Source organism: Ovis aries, chromosome 8 (assembly GCF_016772045.2).
Source record: "Ovis aries strain OAR_USU_Benz2616 breed Rambouillet chromosome 8, ARS-UI_Ramb_v3.0, whole genome shotgun sequence".
Taxonomy (NCBI): domain Eukaryota; kingdom Metazoa; phylum Chordata; class Mammalia; order Artiodactyla; family Bovidae; genus Ovis; species Ovis aries.
In genome coordinates this window covers 39,855,579-39,877,570 of record NC_056061.1, presented here as the reverse complement: position 1 = coordinate 39,877,570, position 21,992 = coordinate 39,855,579, and the positions used below count along the sequence as shown (strand labels likewise).

At 37.2% G+C, this 21,992-nt stretch overlaps 1 protein-coding gene across 7 annotated transcripts in view; it reads right to left on the bottom strand.

Annotated features, from left to right (window-relative positions):
• Positions 1 to 735: 735 nt before the first annotated feature.
• MMS22L (MMS22 like, DNA repair protein) overlaps positions 736 to 21,992 on the bottom strand; it is a 124,173-nt gene continuing 102,916 nt past the window's right edge. For all 7 annotated transcript variants that reach the window (XM_060419226.1, XM_012182737.5, XM_042253387.2 and 4 more), the window contains 5 exons: positions 19,552 to 19,763; positions 16,076 to 16,239; positions 5,356 to 5,452; positions 3,828 to 3,995; positions 736 to 3,304 (listed from right to left, as the gene is read on the bottom strand). In XM_060419226.1, the coding sequence (XP_060275209.1) occupies positions 3,211 to 3,304; positions 3,828 to 3,995; positions 5,356 to 5,452; positions 16,076 to 16,239; positions 19,552 to 19,763 (735 nt within the window). In that variant the 3' untranslated portion in view covers positions 736 to 3,210. The remainder of the gene's footprint in view (positions 3,305 to 3,827; positions 3,996 to 5,355; positions 5,453 to 16,075; positions 16,240 to 19,551; positions 19,764 to 21,992) is intronic.

Sequence of the window (21,992 nt, the reverse complement as noted above, 5' to 3'; positions counted from 1 at the left end):
TAGCAAGAGCTTGTACAGCTGATCAGATGAGAAGTGGGAAACAAGAATCCAAGAAACGTCAAGGTTAGGTGAACTGGGAAAGTGGTGTATGCTCTGGGTAGAAAATGAAGGCAAAGACAGTGTCACCTTCTCTGGAAAAGAAGGCGACAAAGGCAGCTTGACATGTTGCCCTGAGATTCCAGGAGACTCCAACTAGACAGGTTTAGAGGAAAAGCAGTACTAGATACAGATGTGAAAGATAAAGTTATTAGCTAGTCTTCTCAGTTCACTACCAGAAGAATGTTGAGACAGAGCGGGTGAAGGGCCAGATCTTACCAGTAGGGACAAGAAGGGAAAATGTGCATGTAGGAAGCAGCAGTACTGTGGAGGAAGGGATGAGAAGAAAAAAGAGAATGCAAAGTCACAGAGGTGCCAAAGCGCAAGGGAAATGAGAACACATTCCAGATTCGACCACAAGAGACTGGCTTACCTTAACAATGGTAGAAGCAGTCACATCAGATACTGCAGGGACTTTAGGGGAAAAAGAACATTAAGGAAGCAACTATAAGGTCATTCTAAGTCTGGGAATGGGAAGAGATAATATAGAAATAAGGGTCAGTGAAGATTTTTAAGAAATGGAACTGAATCATAAATTTTCTTTTTTCTTCAATGAATAAAACAGTTTCTTTAAAATTTTACCGATACACAAATTAAAAAAAATATATCTACATATACATGTTACAGACTTCTTGTTACTGAGTTTTATGTATAAATTTATTCTTAATATACACAAGTACATATACCTAATGCAGTATTCAGTAACAATTCAGTAACAGATTTTCTTAACCCTTAAAAGATTTCATAAGCTAAGAGTAAGATTATCCAAGACATCTTTATCAATTTCCCTTGGGGAAGAATACACACACACACACACACACACACACACACACACACACACATAAATAACCCTTTAAAGGCACTCCATTAAATATTTTAAATTTCAACTGCTAAAACTTGCAAAATAATACATCATTAGTAAGTCACTATTACAATGAAAAGAAATTCATTGCTATGAAGTCTTGCTGCTGCTGCTGCTTTTAAGTCACTTCAGTTGTGTCTGACTCTGTGCGACCCCACAGACAGCAGCCCACCAGGCTCCCCCATCCCTGGGATTGTCCAGGCAAGAACACTGGAGTGGGTTGCCATTTCCTTCTCCAATGCATGAAAGTGAAAAGTGAAAGTGAAGTCGCTCAGTCCTGTCCGACTCTTCGCATCCTACCAGGCTCCTCCATCCATGGGATTTTCCATGCAAGAGTACTGGAGTGGGGTGCCATTGCCTTCTCTGGCTATGAAGTCTTAAGTAACCTTAAAGAGGCTTTTATTCATCCCATTTATTGAATTAGTTTATTTAGGGGTAAAATAGACCATTTATAAGTCATGAAGTCCTTTAGACTTCACAAATTCCAATAAGGAAAGGTCTATTAACTAACTACAGTTTCCTGACTGCAGTGCATTTAAAAGATACTTGAGCCAGAAAAGGGCTGAAAATGTTTTCCTGAAGGAATAGTAAAACCATGATAAACACTAGAGGCCCCAGAATAAAACAAATTATTTCAAAGTTAGCAAACATGATATTAAGAAAACACTTAGAATCATTCATCTAGGACATACCATTGGAGAAGAACAAAAGTGAGAAGTTTCTTTACTTTTGTGCATGAGATACAGTAATCATGTCTGTATGCCTAACAGAATGTAGGTCACCAAATACTTTCACATACATTTAATTATATGATTATAAATCAGTTATCCCACTGATTCTTACCAGAACATTGTGAAATTTCAAGAAGCATTATTACTCATTTTTCTCCATGAAGAAACTAAGGCTCAGACAAGATTAAGAATCTGCTCACGGTCACAAAGTAGAGCTGTGTTTAAGACCCACGTGGGTTCTGAGCACTAAGATTGAAACTATTTTTACCAAATAATGCTCACTAGAAAAAGGAGTCAAGGACAATGCCCAACCCAATAAAATAAATCTGAAATTTCAGATAGTTAATGGGTTGAGAAATGAACTGCTACAGGAAACTAAGCTGGTTCCCTGCAAATATGTAAGATGCTAGTTTATAAGAGGCTGTAGTTGAAGAGCAAGTAGATAATTCGGCTGACTTTTCAGAACTGCTAATTTGTAACCTTAAAAAATTTCCAGAATATTATTTATTCTCTTTTTAAAGGCTCTTATTTATCCTCCTCTTGATACGACAACTCCAAAAGAAAGGATGAATAGAAAAACATCTGGCAACTGTTGGACCTCAAGTATAAACACTGTTGCTGCCGCCGCTGCTGCTGCTAAGTCGCTTCAGCCGTGTCCAACTCTGCGACCCCATAGACGGCAGCCCACCAGGCTCCCCCGTCCCTGGGATTCTCCAGGCAAGAACACTGGAGTGGGTTGCCATTTCCTTCTCCAATGCATGAAAGTGAGAAGTGAAAGTGAAGTCGCTCAGTCCTGTCCGACTCTTCGCAACCCCATGGACTGCAACCTACCAGGCTCCTCCATCCACGGGATTTTCCAGGCAGAGTACTGGAGTGGGGAGCCATTGCCTTAGCCCAAGTCAGAAAAAATTTATATATACATCTGTATAATCCCTTAGCCAGATTCAGTTTCACTGCTCAGAGTTAAGTGTACTCTGAAAGAATTTTATTAACTTGCCTCAAACATAGTATAAAAAAGGATAACAAAGACACAGCCCTATCTCCTGACCATTCCTCAAGAGAAACAAAACAATAAAAACAAGCAAACAAGAAAGCAACCGAATAACAAAACCAGCATAGGGCAGCCAGGTAATGTGAAATAGTGTCATGATTAAACATAACTTGTAAAGAAACAAAAAACAGAAATAAATTACTTGCAAGGCAGAAAGTCACACTACAATAACACACCCATGGATCAATCAGTACAAACCTACATAGACAACACTCCCAGAGAGGAAAACTTTAAGTTTCTTTAGTTTAACTAAAACCGCTTCAAAACAGAATGCAGTTTTACCAAGTTCCAAAGATTCTATAACATATTTAATTAACTTTTATTTTCTTATTTATATACTTTATACTTACAGGTATGTACGGAAAAGATCCTATAAAGTATTTTTAACAGAACATTATACAATTAATGAAAGTAGGAGTCAAATGGTACAAAGTGGCTTTAGGTAGTTATAATTAATGTTGAGGATGAAATCACAAAATAGATTCAACATGATCATTTTCCAGTCTCTGTATCTCATCTTGTCCCACTTGTCCTAGCTGAGACAAAAGTTTGCTATAGGCTTCCCTGTAAAGACAAAAGAAAAGAGAGAGATAGACGTTTATTGCTGCTGTTCAGTCGCTGAATCGTGTCAGACTCTGTGAACTCATGGACTGCGTACTCCAGGCTTCCCTGTCCTTCACTGTCTCCCAGAGTTAGCTCAAACTCATGTCTATTAAAGTCGGTGATGCCATCCAACCATCTCATCCTCTGTCGCCCCCTTCTCCTGCCCTCAGTCTTCCCAGCATCAGGGTCTTTTCTCTTTTAAAACAATCTCTCTGGGATATACAGACTTATCTCACCATGTTTCATTACTCTAAATAGTCCAGCACTATATTCAGTCATAAGCCTATAAGGCAAAAAAAAAAAAAAAAAAAAAGAGCTTCTATCTATTTTTGACCAAAAGCATATTATCTAGTGGAGTCACTAACCCTATTCACTGGAACAGACTCCAAATCTTTATAAATGGGAAAATAGGCCATTACTAGGAAAATGTATCTAGATTTCATAATCATTGTCCAAAAGGATATAATCAAATAATCAAACATACCTCTGTGCACTATTTCTGCCAAGGCCCCACTTCCGCTCTGAATCCTTCAGAGACTGAGTAAGGGCAGGAACCAAGTGGATGACAACCTGCTGGTCCAGTGCTGCTACTGCTTCTAAAATGCTGTAAAGCTGATAGTCATATCTCATACCATAATCTTCAATAAACTGCCTGAAAGTAAAACAGGTTACTTAGAACTACTCTTGGGGCAATTACTTGGGCTCGTATCTATCTAGCCCAAATATAGCAACAAGCTGTAAACTGAATGCAAGAAAAATCACTTTATGTAAGATTATCGTAAGGATCTATGAAAGGTGCCATACAAAGACGGAAACTTGAAAATAAAGAAAAGAAATGGCTTCAGCGTGAGCTATGACCAGAAAAGAAATGGCTTCAGCGTGAGCCATGACCAGAGTGAGGGCATTCAGAGGGAGAGGGAAGAGTTGGAATCCCAAAAGGAAGAATTAAGAGGGACAAACCTAACGCCAGGGACCTTCCTGCCACACTTTGCATGTGGTCAATCTGGGGGGTAAGAGTGTGTAGAAGAGACTCAAACAGAAAACGAGTCCGGCTTCCTGGATATTCTGTGTATCTTTTAGTTAATTATTCCTATCTCTAGTTAAATCAAACAGTACTTCTATGAGGAAAGCAAGTTACTTCTAAATAATTTTTACATTCCTTAACTGAACAAGAGACTTTAGACCCACAGAAGAATAAAATATGAAGAATATATAATTTATAAAGAATTATATTTATATAATTATACATTATATATAAAGAATAACCCAGTATTTATTTCAAAAGATCACAGTTTTTATATTCTGTAAATAAACTGTCAACAACTGACAAGTCCCAACTACATGATAAGAAAGCAAGCTGAGGAATCAAAAATCCCACACAGAATGAAGGAAATGGACCCAAACTAACACAGTGGAGCTATGGTAGAGATACATGAAATGAAGGTCAACGGGTAGAAACTATGAGAAAGATACATTTTAAAAGCACTGCTTTAACAGAAAGCTTAAGATTCTACACGGTGCAAGGCAGGCAAAGAGAAACAAAACAGAAAACGTTCTCCAAGGTGCAGTTATTCTTATGAAGGAACAACAGATCTGTATATAAAGTCTTATGCTTCACAAATTACACTGAAGGGAGCTTTGCGTGTTCACGGCATCTAAAGTGAACAGGAAGACCAGTGACAGGCACGTCCACACTGGCTGCTGAGTAGCACGTTTATCAGCTCCAAAGCCTGTATACCTGTCACCAGGACTCACGTTTTCCACTTTTTCCTCCGAAACACATGCAAGCATCTTCCTTACTAAATTCTCAGGTAATTTAAAGTCATCTTTCTCCCTAGTAATTTAATTTTTTAATAAAACAACACAGCAAAACTACTGCCAAAAATGTAAGAATTGGCGCTACAAACAAGTAGCAACACATTATGTTTTGGATGATTAGTTATTTAAAAAACATGTTGACTGTCAAATGGCCGGCAACAGTCCCCTTGCCAGTTGGCATATTTTCCATTTACCTAAACACAGAAGTCAGCTGGGCGGCAGGTTCTCCTCCTGACCCCACTTGGCAGGCTTTGACCATGCATTGCAGGTTCTCGGTGGCCAGCCTTTTAACTAGGAGGGAAAATTACAGCATTACACATTGTGCCTGAATTCACCATCTGGATCCTCATTTTCATGAGCACTCTAGATTTAGAAAAACATGTTGTTTTCTTAAAGTATGTACATGCTTTTTTATTTTTCAAAGTGAAATAGTTATGAGCTTTTGTTCTAAAGTCTCCCTATCTTCCATTTTAAGAAAATATAAAACACTTGAGTCTATTTTTCACATGTGACTGAAAAAATACTGTAACTGAAAAAAAACATGTGAAGATATGCCCTTCTATCAGAAGAGAGTCTGTATTCAAAAACATTCTACCATCCTAACACTGCAAACACTGTTACACACTGACAACAGATAACCTTTAATAATTCAGCTTACAGATTAATTTTTTAAATTCATATTCCTTCCATTCACAAATCATATGTAGTAAATTAGAAACTACCAATAGTTCATCTTTTCTTAAAATTAGATTTATATATTTGTTGTTCAGTCGCTAAATTGTGTCTGACTGCAACACCATGGATTGCATATATACATAAACCCATCACTTGATGGTGTGTGTGTGTGTGTATATACATATATATATATATATATATATAAAATCAACTATTATTGATGCTAATTTCCTTTTTAAAGACAGCAAAGTTACAAAGAGATCATTTACATTCTTTTAGTATTTAACCAAATCCTTTACAGCTGTGCATTTGTACATAAAAATGTTTAAAAAAAAAAAAGAACCGAAAATTCACCATGTTCCAAGTGTTAATACATTTTTTAAAGCTGTTTTTGGCATATTAAATATAAGTAGCTGGGGAAAAAAATTACTTTCTCTAAAGAACAAGAAAATTTTCAGAAACTGTAATCCACTATGGCAAGAGTACAACGTCTATAATGCACATGAACCTAAATTAATTAAGTAGCAGATAATGTTTTCCATAGCATGAGGATAGTGGATAAGGAAGATATAGCATACTTGACCTTACTGAACAAGGAAGTTCTCATATTACATGCAATTCTAGAGCCAGTATAAATGACTCTTCTTAAAGATGCTTCCTTCGAAAAAAACCCCAAAATCCACAAGTTCTTTTGTGGAAAAAGTACCAGAACATGAAGAAATACCCCTCATAAAGTATTACAAGTAAGCACTGTTTCTTAAAAATAATAGATTTAGGTATAATTCAAATATAAAAACTAATGTTTTAAAGTGTACAGTTCATTGGCTTTTAGTATATTCATAAGAATTGTGACGCTATCACCACTATCTAATTTCAGAATATTTTCATCACCTCCCTCCAAAACCTTATACCTATTAGCAGTCATTCCCCATGTTCTTCCTCCCTCAGTCCCTGGAACACTGGTGTACTTTTTGTCTCTATGGATTGTCTATTCTAGGAATTTCATATAGATGGAATCATACAGATTTGGCTTTATGTAACTGCCTTCCTTTCCTTAGCAAAATGTCTTAAGGTTCACTCATGTTATGGAACATGTTAGCACTTCATTCCTTCTCATGGTCAAACACCATTCCATTGTATGGATTTACTTCATCCTGTTTATCAATCAGTTCATTAGATGATTAGTTGATGGATATCTGGGTTGCCTCCATTTTGGCTATTACGGATAACACTGTAGTAAGCATTAGTGTACACGGTTTCTAAAAAAAATCTATCCTCTTTTATTTCTTTAACTGAACTGGGCATTGTTTTTAAACACTGGGCTATCTTTCAGTTTTTTTTAAATAACAACTTTATCATATAATTTATATACAATATAATTCACCCATTTAACACGTGCAATTCAATGGGTTTTAGTATAACTACAGAACTGCGCAACTGTCACTGCAATTTTAGAACATTTTCTTTATCCTGAAAAGAAACACTGTGCCCTTTAAAGCTATTACCTCCTATCCTCCGATACCCCCTCAGCAACCACTAATCTACTTTCATACCCCCTGCTGCTGCTGCTGCTAAGTCGATTCAGGCTCCTCCATCCATGGGATTTTCCAGGCAAGAGTACTGGAGTGGGGTGCCATTGCCTTCTCCGTCATACCCCCTCTAAGCAACTGCTAATCTACTTTCCATCTCTGTAGATTTAACTACAGAGATAAATATTTCATATAAATAGAACCATATAATATGTGGTCTTGTGTTAATTGGCTTCTTTCACTTGTAATAATGTTTACAATACATTCGATAGCAATACACGCTGTAGCAATACTTCCTGCAGCATGAATTAGTACTTCACTCCTTATATTGACTATATATTTAATATTATATCCAAATAATATTATCTTGTATGGATAGATCACATTAAAAAAATCCATCCATCAGCTGATGGTAGTCCACCTTTGGCTATTATAATGCTGCTGCTGCTAAGTCACTTCAGTCATGTCCAACTCTCTGCGACTCCAGAGACGGCAGCCCATTAGGCTCCCCCGTGCCTGGGATTCTCCAGGCAAAAGCACTGGAGTGGGTTGCCATTTCCTTCTCCAATGCATAAAAGTGAAAAGTGAAAGTGAAGTCGCTCAGTCATGTCTGACTCCTAGCAACCCTATGGACTGCAGCCCACCAGGCTCCTCCGTCCATGGGATTTTCCAGGCAAGAGTACTGGAGCTACAAATATTAAAGTACAAGTTTCTGTGTGGACATGTTTTCATTAATCTTGAGTATATATTAAAACTCAGGAGTGCATTGCTAGGTCACAAGGTAACTCTATGTTCAACTATTGAGGAATTACTAGACTCGTTCCCAAGTGGCAACACCATTTTACATTCCCAAACCCAAACGCAGTAAATGAGGATGCAGATTTCTCCATGTTCTTGCCAATTCTTGTTATTATCTTATTCATTATAGCCAACTTAGTGAGTGTGAAGTGGTATCTCACTGTAGTTTTGATTTGCATTCCCCTCATGACTAATGCGGAGAAGGCAATGGCAACCCACTCCAGTACGCTTGCCTGGAAATTCCCATGGACAGAGGAGCCTGGTGGGCTGCAGTCCATGGGGTCACGAAGAGTAGGACACAACTGAGCGACTTCCCTTTCTCTTTTCAGTCTCAAGCACTGGAGAAGGAAATGGCAACCCACTCCAGTACTCCTGCCTGGAGAATCCCAGGGATGGTGGAGCCTGGTGGGCTGCCATCTATGGGGTCGCACAGAGTTGGACACAACTGAAGTGACTTAGCAGCAGCAGCAGCAGCATGACTAATGACGGTCAGCACTTTTTCAGGTGCTTTTTAGCCACTTGTTTATATTCTTTGGAGGAAACTGTATTCAAATCCTTTGCCTGTTTTTTATTTTTTTTAACACTACTGAGTTTTATTCTTCATGTACTCTTGATACAACTTCCTTATCACATCAGTAATATGCAAATGCTTTCTCCCATTCTCTGAGGTGTCTTTTTATTAATACTTTTCTGACAGTGCTCTTTGAAACACAAAAGTTCTTCATTTTGATTAAGTCCAATTTATGTGTCTTGTTCTGTGGCTTGGGCTTTTGATGTCCTGTTTAAGAATTCATTGCCAAATCCAAGATCATGCAGATTTACTCTTGCTTTAAGAGTTTTATAGTTTTAACTCTGACATTTAGGTCTATAATCCTGTTTGAATTAATTTTTGCATATAGTGTGAAATAAAGGTGCAAATTCAATCTTTTGATCTAGCACAGTTTGTTGAAAAGACTATTTTCCCTCTATTGAATCATCCTGGCACCCCTGTTTAAAGAAAAGAAAAAGTCAGTTGACCATAGATACACAGATTTTCTGGACTTTCAATTCTATCTCACTGATCTATACATCTACCTTCATGCTCGTACCACCCTGTTTTGATTACTGTTGCTTTGTACTAAGTTTTCAAATTGAAAAGTGCTATCTTCCAACTTTGTTCTTCTTTAAGATTTTTTTTTTTGGCTATTCTAGGTCCCTTGTAGGATTATACGAACTGTAGAATCAGTCTGTCAATTTTGCTACAAAGAAGCTTGCTGAATTCTGGTAGGGAAACTTGCTGAACTTATTTATTAGTTCAAATAGTTTTCAATGGGTCCTTAGGATTATATATATACATATATGATATCATATATTTCCATATAGTATAGTCAAAGCTATAGTTTTTCCAGTGGTTATGTATGGATGTCAGAGTTGGACCATAAAGAAGGCTAAGAGCCGAAGAATTGATGTTTTCAAACTGTGCTGCTGGAGAAGACTCCTGAGAGTCCCTTGGACAGCAAGCAACAATCAATCCAACAGTCAATCCTAAAGGAAATCAGTCCTGAATTTTCATTGGAAGGACTGATGCTGAAGCTCCAATACTTTGGCCACCTGATGAGAAGAGCCGACTCACTGGAAAAGACCCTGATGCTGGAAAAGATTGAAGTCAGGAGAAGGAGGGGATGACAGAGGATAAGATGACTGGATGGCATCACTGACTCAACAGATATGAGTTTGAGCCAGCTCCGGGAGACGGTGAAGGACAGAGAAGCCTGGCACGCTGCAGTGCATGGAGTCACAAAGAGTCAAACACTACTGAGTGACTGAACAACCACAAAATGATATCATGTGCAGACACAGATAATTTTACTTCTTCCTTTTCAACCTAGATGCCTTTTATTTCCATTTCTTCCACTGACTAGAACTTCTAGTACAATGCTGAAAGGAAGTGGCAAGAGTGGACACTTTGGTTTTGTTCCTAACCTTAGGGAGAAAGCATCTTAAGTGTGGTATCAGCTGTAGGATTTTCAAAATTGTCCTTTATCTGATTGAAGAAGTTCTCTCCTCTATTCCCAGTTCATCTTTATGTAATGCCCATCTTTATGACTGATGGTTCTTCTTGTCCTGAAGTCTGCTTTGTGTGAAATATAGCTACACCTGTGTTTTGAACTGTTAGCACTGTATATATTTCTCCATCCCTTTACTTTTAATCTAATTGTGTCCTTATGTTTAAAGTGGATTTCTTGTAGCTGACATAGAGTTAAGCCTTGTTTTTTATCCAGTCAGTCTCTTAATTGGTTTATTTAGACTACTGCCATCAATGATTATTGAAATAGTTGAATTAATATCTACTTTATAGTTTTTCTAGTCTTTGCTCTGGACCTTTTTTTTTTTTTTAATCTTTCCCTCTTTTCCTGCTTTCTCTGAAGGTTTTAATTGAGCACTTTGTATGGTTACATTTTCTCTCCTCTCTTAGTACATCCTTTACCTCTTTAAAAAATTACCTATTAGATAAGTTAAAACTAAACAGAAAGGTGGATACAGAGAATCACAGCTAGCCAGGAGCAGAAGCCTTCTGATGTAGCTGGTATTGGTAGCAATATTTAAGCTGAATTTGACAAATTGTTGTACGCTCAGTTTTGAGGGCAGTGATTTGCCCTATGACCTCAATTCTCTGATGAACCTAAGAAGAATTGTTTTTCAGGCTGTCCAGAGTTTTTCTTGTTGTGAGGGTGAGTGATGACTTCCAAGCTCTTTATTACTATAGCAGAAACCAAAGTTCCTCCAATTATTACTGTGAATTATTTTCCCCTTCATTTTAGTTTTTTCTTGTATTTTGCTATTATTAGGTACACATGTATTTATAATGGTTCAATCTTCCAGATTCACCCTTTTATCATTATAAAATGTTCCCTCTTTATTTCTAGTAATATTTTTTTTTGCCTAATGTCTTTTCTGTCTGATGTTAGTCTAGCTACTCCAGCTTTCTGCGGTTACAATTTGCATGATGCATCCTTTTCCATCCTTTAACTTCCAATCTTTGAATCAGAAGTGTTTCCTGCAGATAAAGATAGAGCTTAAAAAAAAAATTCTGATAATCTCTGTCTTTTGATTGGATTGTTCAACTTTTTCACAATTAACATTACTATAGATACAGCTGGATTTACATCAACCATTTTACCTTTCGCTTTCTAAATGTCTTATGTTTTTGTCCATCACTTTGGCCACCTCATGTGAAGAGTTGACTCATTGGAAAAGCCTTGACGCTGGGAGGGATTGGGGGCAGGAGAAGAAGGGGACGACCGAGGATGAGATGGCTGGATGGCATCACTGACTCGATGAACACGAGTCTGAGTGAACTCCGGGAGTCGGTGATGGACAGGGAGGCCTGGTGTGCTGCGATTCATGGGGTCGCAAAGAGTCGGACATGACTGAGTGACTGAACTGAACTGAATCTTTCTTTTGCATTAAGTGAATTATTTTCAAATGTAGCATATTAGTTACTTTAATGATTGTCCGTAAGTTTTGAATTATTTCCTTAGTGGTTGCTCTGGGTTTATCATGTACATCTTAACTCTTCAGAGCTTCACATTTACATGAACTTAATTTCAGCAAAATATACAAACATTGTTCCTATACAGCTCGTCACTTTCCCCTCTTTTGTGGAATTACTGCTATACATGTTACACTTACAAATTTTAAAACTCAGTAATACATTATTATAATTTCTACCTTATAAAATTCCTATGTTTTCAAAGAAGCTAAGAAAGGAGAACACATATATATTTTGGGTTTTGTTAAATTTACCTATCATTTATTGGTCTCATCATTTGTCCCTGTTTAAGTTATCATCTGAAGTCACTTCCTTAGTCTAATACTACTTTGTTTCCACCATCTCCTTTATACTGTTATTGGTAAATATATTCAATTTCTATACATTATAGGACAATTATATACATATTATTTCATACATTTACTTTTAAAAGAATTTGAAAGAAAAAAGGTAAAAATATGCATTTAACCTGCCTTTCAACTACAACTGACCCTTGAACAACATGGGGCTTCCTTGGTAGCTCAGATGGTAAAGAATCTGCCTGCAATGTAGGAGACCTGTATTCGATCCCTGGGTCAGGAAGATCCCCTGGAAAAGGAAATGACAACCCATTCCAGTATTCTTGTTTGGAGAATTCCATGGACAGAGGAGCCTGGTGGGCTACAGTCCATGGGGTTGCGAGAGTTGGACACAATTGAGCAACTAACACTTGAACAACATGAAGGTTTAGAGTGCTGATCCCCCATACAGTTGAAAATCCATGTTTAACTTTCCAGTCAGCTTTCTGAATGTAAAGTCAGAAAGGGTTCAGTCAGGGTTCCACATCTACAAATTCAACTAACCATGGTTTGTGTAGTAATATAGTATGGATTTATTGAAAAGAAACACTGCAAATAAGTGGACCTGTGCAGTTCAAACCCATGCTATTCAAGGGTCAACTGTACATAATTACCTTTGCTGTTCTTTGTTTACTCATAAGTATTCAAGTTACTATCTGAGCTCACTTTAACTTTCATTCTAAAGAACTTCCTTTAGTAATTTTTATAAGGCAGGTCTGCTAACAACAAATTCTCTCATTTTTTATCTGCAAGTATCTTGAGTTTATTTTCATTTTTGAAAGGGCAGCTTTGCTCACTATAGAATTCTTGGTTGACAGTGCTTTCTTTGATCACTCAGTGTTATCCCACTGCCTTCTAGTTTCCATTGATTTTGCTGAGAAGTCAGCTGTTAATCTTCCCAGGGTTCCTTTGAAAGTAGAGTTGTTTCTCCTCTTGCTGCTTTGAAAATCTTCTCCTTGCCTTTGACTTCCAACCTTTTTTTCCCCCACTAAGTTGCATGTCTGTGTATCTAAGTTTATTCCATTTGGAATTAGGTGGGCTTCCTGAATGTATAGATTGGTATTAGTCAATAAATTTTGAAATTTTTCAGCCATTACTTCTTCAATATCTTTTCTGCTCCTTTCTGTCCTCTCCTGATAGTCTATGTAGCATGGTGTGCTTAATGATGTCCTACAGTTCTGTAAAGCTCTATTCATTTCTTTCTTGTTTTTTTGTTTTTTCGAATGCATAACACCTAACAATCTATCTTCAAGTTTGCTAATTCTTTCGTCTATCAATTCAAATTAAACTTAAGATTTTCAGTTTAGCTTTTATTTTTTTTAATTTAATTTTATTTTTTTATTAGTTTTTTATTTTTTTAATTTTAAAATCTTTAATTCTTACATGCGTTCCCAAACATGAACCCCCCTCCCACTTCCCTCCCCATAACATCTCTGTGGGTCATCCCCATGCACCAGCCCCAAGCATGCTGTATCCTGCGTCAGACATAGACTGGCAATTCAATTCTTACATTCAGTTTAGCTTTTAAACTTCAGAATTCCCATTTGGTTATCTTCTGTTTTAATAATTTCTATTTCTCTACTGATAGTCTCTGATGTGACACTGTTATCACATCTTCCTCTACCTTATTAACCATGATTTCCTTGAGCTTTCTGAACCTTTTTATAATGGCTACTTTGAAGTCTTTGTTTATTAAATCTTATATCTGACTGCTCACACTGGCAGGATCTGTTGATTTTCTCTCAGTAAATGTAAGTGTATGATCTTATCAAATCCAGGCTTTTTTAAAGGGAGGATTTCTGAGATTAGTGATATTTGTTCTCACCCCAGGGCTTTTTGCAGTCAATTCTCTCACTAAACTAGTTGACCTACAGATTAACTTACACCTCTAATAAATCTATCATTCTCCTACCTATTGCCTTTTAACCACAAACTCCACTGCTTTTGACAGCACCCTCAGGCTTGAACTTTTTCACATTTCATTGTAAATGAAATTTGTTCCTTTCAGAGAAATTCAGAGTTATCTGTCCTATGGCTTTCTCCTACCCCTTCCCACTCTCAGGCAAAATTCAGAAGTGAAGTTCTGTTGCTGGAGACAGAGATCATGGTGCCCAATATTTTCTGACCAACATACCCACGTTAGGTGCTGCATGCTTGTGGAAGGAAGGGTATTAGCTACAGATCCTCTTGGTATAAATTCTCTACCTCTAAGCTGGAGAAGGAAATGGCAATCCACTCCAGTACTACTACCTGGAAAATCCCATGGACAGGGGAGCCTGGTAGGCTACAGCCCATGGGGTCGCAAAGAGTCAGACACGACTGAGGAACTTTACCTTAAGCTGCAGCAAGGACAATCAACACTCCAGTATTCTCATTGATACCATACTCAGTATAGTGCTCCCATCTCACAAGTGGGAGCTGAGTGGAAGAATGAAGGCCTCACCTCTCACCCACACTCCCCTGGAATATAACCTTACCATCAGGTGGCTAAGAGGCAGGATGAGAAACACTGATACTCTGCCTCTCTTAGGAAGACAGCCCTCCTCCTGGAAGCTGCAGGGAGAGGGAACCCTCATTCTTTAATTTACCAGAGTTGCCATGCCTCTGAGATAGGAAGAGAGAAGATAGTAGTCTTGGTTCAAATATCAAAGACTTGCTGTTCCTACCAAGCTTCAGTAGACAATTTCTCCATTTGTTACGTACGCTTTTTGGACCATTTCCAGAGAATTTAAATGCTTTCTTTTAAATAATTTTCACCAGTTTTTCTGGGGACCAAGGCTGCAGAGATTCTCATGTCACCATGCTGAAAGTGAACTCAAGCTCTTGTGTACAGGTATTTTGGGTAAACACTGAAATATTCTTGGGCATAACACTAACTTTCTACAATTTTACAAACTGTCCTTCAAAAAGACAGAGACTACAAGGAGAGTCAGGGAATCTTCTCTGAGCCGATCACACACATCTGTGTTCCTCCACAAACCTGACCTTCTTCATGATAAATATTATACTCACTAGCAACAGGCTAGCTAAAATGCCATACTATCTGCTCTGTCTCAAATTTTGTACTGTATAGTACAACAGACTTTCATTGAAATTAAAGCATGCAAATGTTTTTAAAGAAGGTAAAATTTCTAAAGAACAGTCTGGGATCTATCTCTGGATATTCTTTACTGAAGAGGTGTTACTATCAAGTAAGAGTATTTTACATTAACATAATACAACATTTTTCACAGAACCAAGCGTGGAAGCAGAGAGGACCGTTTTTAAATATCAAAATAACATGGATTAAAACAAAACATGCATAAATTTTTGAGATGAAACAGAACATTTCAAAGAGCTGTCTGAGCTCTTAGCTGCCACTCTGCATGCTGCCCTCGTATTCTTTAGGATATATACTGTACTCACTTATCACAGTAGTTAGAAGTACTTAAGTAGAAGCATTTGAGAAGCCTGCCCCAAATGATCACATTATAATGACAAATACACACACAACACATCTATTTACACTAAAAATCCCTTCAGGATAGAACTACAGCCACTATTCTGCATATTCCCAATAAGCTTGTTAAGGCCTGCTACTCACAGCAGGGACTAAATAAATAGTATTTTTAAGTGATCACAGGCAGTAAGCTGATGAGACTGAAAACAAAAGGATCAACATGTACTTACAGGTTTGCCCACAGATCAGCTTACATATTATAGCAGAATCCAGAATAGGAGAAAGTAGGCTGCCCCCTCACCACTTGATATTTAGCAAGTTGCATTCAGTATCAGAGACAAATTGAACAGAAATTAAATAAACATAAATCAACTATTTGGGAGGAGAAAAAAAAAACTAGACTGAATCATGTCAGTTTTTAACCATTTTATCACACCCAACCTCAGCTACTGGCTGGAGTTCATTCTTTAGCCATGATAAAAATTAAGTTGATATGAAATAACCATATATTTTCATAACTGTCAATTTAACTGATAGAATTGAATACTTTCTTAATTTGTGAACATAAAAGAATAACAAATACAAACTCCTAAATGAACTAACCTTGAGGTTCACTGAACAGCACCAAGCATTTTAATACTCCAGGGAGGAGGAGTTCAATCTCAGTAACATCAGTGTTAGTTTCCTTAACAAGCTGGAGGATGAAGGCCAGAATGGATGCCAAGCGAGGAGGGAGCAAGGATCCTTTAAACTCAAAGTAGGACTTCCTGAAAAGAAGCAAAATTTTGTTCTTCCTTCTCTTCAAAGTTTCAATAGAGCAGAATCAAATGTCATACACTTGAAAGATGATGGCCTATTTTATCTCTGAAATCCATAAAGCACAATTTTTAAAAACTATGTATATTTTACCATATTTTCTTCCAACCTAAGATTTTTGAAGCAATGACTGCACATCCTACTGGCATGATATAAAGGCCAAAGCAGAATACAGATACAAACTAAATATGAAGGAAACTGATCTTAAACAATCAAAATCTAATAAAAATCTGTTAAATTTTTTCCTTTCTAATATAAGCTTGATCTCCCCTATGAGCTCCTCAATGACACATTTTAATCTGACTTTGCATAAAGATTCTCTCCATTTATCTATGGATTTGAAAGGGAGTTTTATTTTTCCAACTAAACCATACTAGAAATCGTCTTTCCATTCCAACCTGTATCCGTCCTTCCCTTATGAAATAAAAGAATTAGAGAATTGAGGGTTTCATATCTTCTTTTAAAGCAGGACAACTTTTACCATTTGAACTCAGAGGTCATAAAGATAACTCACCTGCCTCATCTTTGTGTCTCTACCTCTTAGAACAGGTCTCAACTCATAGCAGGTGTTCAGTGTACTTTTTTACATGAATAAATGCAAAGTGGAAATTGCACAGTTTCTAAAAAGTCTAGACAATATGAAAAAGTGTCAAATATAGCTAAATCTAAACCAGACATCTACATATACTTTGCAAAGAGATATAATTTGCCAAAATGAGGCACAGAAATCACTAAATATTATAAATTCCTTAAGGGCAGAACTATGCCTTCATCATTTCTACTCCATACAATGACTTCCAACAAATATTACATATTAGAAAATTCATTCATTCTTTGAGGTCAATTGTTTCATGTGTTTTGTTTAATGCTGAATTTCTAATGCTTAGAACAAACATTCATTGAGTATGTGGTGTGCTTGGTATAAATCTAAGAACAAGAAAGTAAAATATGGTCTCTGAAAGCAGTGGCTCACTGTCCAGTGGAAAAGTTAGATAAGGAAGAAAAGAACAATTATAGTGTGATAGATGCTTTGGAAGATAACCCCAGAATTCTTGGGAATGCAGTAGAGAGAGTCCTAAGCTAGGGAATTATAGGAGTAGAGAAGCTTGGAATAGAGGAAGTCTTAGGAGACAATCTCTATGTCTTTCCTGAGTGTCAAAAGAAGAAAAGAAAAAGGAATTGCTACTTGTTTAGGTCTTCAACTAGAAACAGTAAGAAAAACATTTTCACTATATACAAAGTAGAGAGGAAAGTCAAGGAAAGTAGCCAGGGTCCTAAACACTGGACTTTAACAGCTTTAAGGTCTTAAGGATTTGATTTCATTTCAACACTTGTCATTTGGTTTACTAAAATTACCTATGCAATGTCTCAAACACAGTGGTAGAGTACTACGATCTTGCTGCAAAATTCATATGCAAGTTAGGCAAAACTATCATGATTCTGAGAACTGAATTATACAGAGCACACGGCTCCAGAAGAAGGAAAGAAGAGTCATGGTACACTGAGATATTAGGTGTAAGTCTCATAAAGCCTAGGAGTATTTAGCCCAGTAGATAGCATTTTAATGGAGAAAATGGTCTGAACAAAGGTGTGATATAGGGAAATGTGAAGCATTTTGGAAGGGTGATAATTAAACCAGTATCATTAGGGTTTGTATATGATGACATATATATGGGAAAGTTAAGTGACAGATCATGGACAGCAAACAAAGAAAGTTTGAAGGCAAGGAAGTGTCATACTGGAAAAACATTTTAGGAAAAGTAATCTGGGGGAATTGTTTAGGTGAGACTGGAAGAAAAGACTGCTGCCGCTAAGTCGCTTCAGTCGTGTCTGACTCTGTGCGACCCCAGAGACGGCAGCCCACCAGGCTCCCCCGTCCCTGGGATTGTCCAGGCAAGAACACTGGAGTGGGTTGCCATTTCCTTCTCCAATGCAGGAAAGTGAAAAGTGAAAGTGAAGTCACTCAGTCATGTCCGACTCTTAGCAACCCCATGGGCTGCAGCCTACCAGGCTTCTCCGTCCATGAGATTTTCCAGGCAAGAGTACTGGAGTGGGGTGCCATTAAGACTAGAGACAGTGAAATTAGTTATGAGACTCTGGCTATAGTGTAGGTATAATATAATAAAAAAGGGATGTGAAAAAGGAAGGAGACAATGATTTGCCAAAGGTTGAAAAGGGAGGGGAAACAAAGAATATGAAGCTTTCAAACCTGAGTAACAGAACACTACGAACACACAGAGAAAGTCAGAGGGAGAACAGATCTCAGACATGGAATTCTGTAATGTGAGGTGACAGATAATATTAGGATATTAAAGATATCAGATCATTAAAAACACAGGAAAAAACCCCACTAAGAATAATATATATCACCATAGCATCTTAAAAGTTTAAAAACTAATTTCATATGAAGCTAAATACTTCATGAAGACCAAAACAAAAAAAAAAAGGTGGTTTCTTAATGTCGCAGTTAGAAGATATGGAGTTCAGTAGAAAACCTAAGTTTCATTGATTCATTTGCCTAATAATAGAAGTTAAGACAGAGAAGACTAAAAGAAAAAGGACTTCATATTGCTTCCTTTTTCATATTAGCATTCTTCTTTTCACTGAATTATCTCTTATAATTACTTCATTTTGTACAGTACAAAATTCAATCAGTATTTAACTGATAAAAAATAATACATATACATGTTGTTATTTAGTTGCTAAGTCATGTCTGACTCCTTTGCAACCCCATGGATTGTAGCCCACCAGGCACTTCTGTCCATGGGACTTCCCAGACAAGAATACTGGAATGGGTTGCCATTTCCTTCTCCCATACATACATACATATATACATACACACACACACACACACACACACACACACATATATGACATATATGGGCTTCCCAGATGGACAGAAGAGCCTGGTGGGCTACAGTCCACAGGGTCACAAAAGATTTGGGTACAACTTAGTGACTAACAGCAGCAGCAAGACATATGTAAGAGGAATAAGAGCAATACAAAGAAAACAAGCAATTCAGAGAAAACAATTTAAAGAGCTGTCTTAGGCTGCCAAGTCATTCTGATAAATTCTGAGATACTTCTCAGGAAAAAAGCTTCTAAACTCAGAATCCTACAGCTTGCCAATACTTTTGTTATTTTTTTAATACAGAAAATTATTAGAGAAATTTATCATTTAAAAGAGAAAATAAAAAACTATTCTGTTTTTAATAGAGAATAATACATTGTAAATACCACTTATTCTTAGTATTTAGATGTACCTTATGACATGGGCAATGCATTTCTTTAGCAATGACATCGGTGGAACACTGGCTGAGTTTTTCAATGCCAATAAAACAGGATGCTGTCCAAGACCTAAGACAGGAGCTGAGGCTGGAAGAAATCGCCCGATGTACTGCTCAATAACATTCCCCAGCAACTGGTTCAGATAGGCATTCGGATTTTGAGACTGACAACAGACAATACACATGCCCTACAGGAGAAAAAAAAAAAGAAATACTAAAAGATAAAGTTTTAAAAAAAAATTAGGAAGTTACTAATTTTGCCCCCAGCATTGATATTTATATATCAGAATGTGTAACTTAACACAGTCAACAAGAACACCTTCCATAATCAACAGGTAATGTTTGTATGAAGCTCAGGGCACAGCTGAGTTTGGTTAACTTACGTAATGGTACCTAACGGAACACATGTATTTGGGGCACACCAGAGGAAGCAGGGGAGAAAAGTAAGAAGACAAATGAAGCTCTCTTCTGGGTCTCATCTTCAGAAAACTTCACCACCACACTCATCAATGAAATATATATGTAATTACAATGTTATAAAATACACATTGCTGCTGCTGCTGCTAAGTCGCTTCAGTTGTGTCCGACTCTGTGCACATTAGGTCTATTTTATATTTTAAATATAAATTCATTTATTTCAATTGGAGGCTAATTACAATATTGTAGTGGTTCTGCCATACATTGACATGAATCCGCCACGGGTGTACATGTGTTCCCCATCCATCTTACCTCCTTCTCCATCCCATCCCTCTGGGTCATCCCAGTGCACCAGCCCTGAGCACCCTGTCTCGTGCATCGAACCTGGACTGGCAATCCGTTTCACATATGATATTCTCCCAAATCATCCCACCCTCGTTAGGTCTACTTTAAAACTTACGGTATTGGTCATTTTATCTGAATAAGACTATAAAATTTATGCTAAAAATTTTTCAATGTTAAGAAACATAATACATTTTTTAAATAAAAATAACAAAAGGAGAGAAATGCAGAAGATTAAGACTCGGAATAATGACAATTGATTCTGAGGTTTTTTTATGTCAGCATGTGCCACATGTTTTGTATTCATTATTTCACTTAAATTTCTCAAAAAACATCCTCACTGACTTAGTGCTATATTTCTGATTTTACAGCTGGAGAAACTGAGGTTTAGAGAAGAGTTTGATAAATTCATGGTCAAACAGAACTCACAATGTCTTATGTCTATTGATTTAAACCATGGTATTTGTATAGAGTTAATGAGATACTTTCACATGGATTGCAGTGTTTGATACTTACAGAAAAATCAACACCTAAGAAAAAAAATTTTTCTGCTAATATTAGTAAATATTGCATTTTACTAAATAATCACCAACAGAGCAACAAATTATGCTCTAAAAGTTCACTTACAATTTGGTACCTTGGTGATTTCACAATGTGGTTTTTCCAGAGAAATAATCAGAAATGACTGTCATGTCTCTATTTTAACTATAAATGGTATTTGTCCAGTAAGAAATTTTGGAAGTTTATTTCTAATGAAAAAGAGTACAAACCTGTTAAAACATAAGCGCTTAAACAACAATTGAAAAAAACAAAACAGTGGACTCCCCCACCCATTTCTTTCATGCTCTGTTTGAGGAAAAGCATATTATATCAGAAGATTAAAAAATGAATGAATACTTTTTAAAAAATTCTGATGAGAAGAGCTTATACCTTTAAGAAGTTAAAGATATAGCTCCAAGTGAGTTCTGCCAAATGGATAATTCAACAAATTTAACTTAGGAAGTTTGTAAGAATTCTTATTATGTGCACTGTTTTGGTATCAGAGGGCCATGCCGGGGCAAGCACTCCACACGACTACTGACATAAGCAGCCACCATGGAATCTAAGAAGTATCCTATTTCTTTTTGCTGCTCTACAACACTCATACTCAGCAACTCTGTGACCGGTGATACTAAACGTTTCTAAAATCTGCTGTGTGTTCTGTACCCACTGCCTTAGTTCCATACTTTCAGATAATGAACTACCCCCTGCCTTCCAAATCTCCAATCTAACCTCCTCACAAGCTTAAATGTGGCCACCAGAATCCCCTTTCTAAAACGTAAATATGGTATGTCTCTCCCACTTCTCTGCTCACAATCCAACAACATTCCCCCTGTACAAGAGCAAGTCCAAACTTCTTAAGTACACAAAACTCTTCACTATGTGGCTCCTCCTGTATGAGCCTCCAGCCACAAAAGAATTCTTTGCCTTTCCCCATGAGTCATGTTTTCTTATAGCTTATGCTCTCCACATGCTGTTCCCTCTTACAGGAACAGTCCTTCAGGTCCTACCCACTTTGCTCTTTAACACCTAATATTCTTCACTGCAGTTATCTTCTCTTGCGTCTCTTCAGGCCAGTCTGGCTGACAGAGAGCGGAGGCCTCTGGGGAAAATACTGA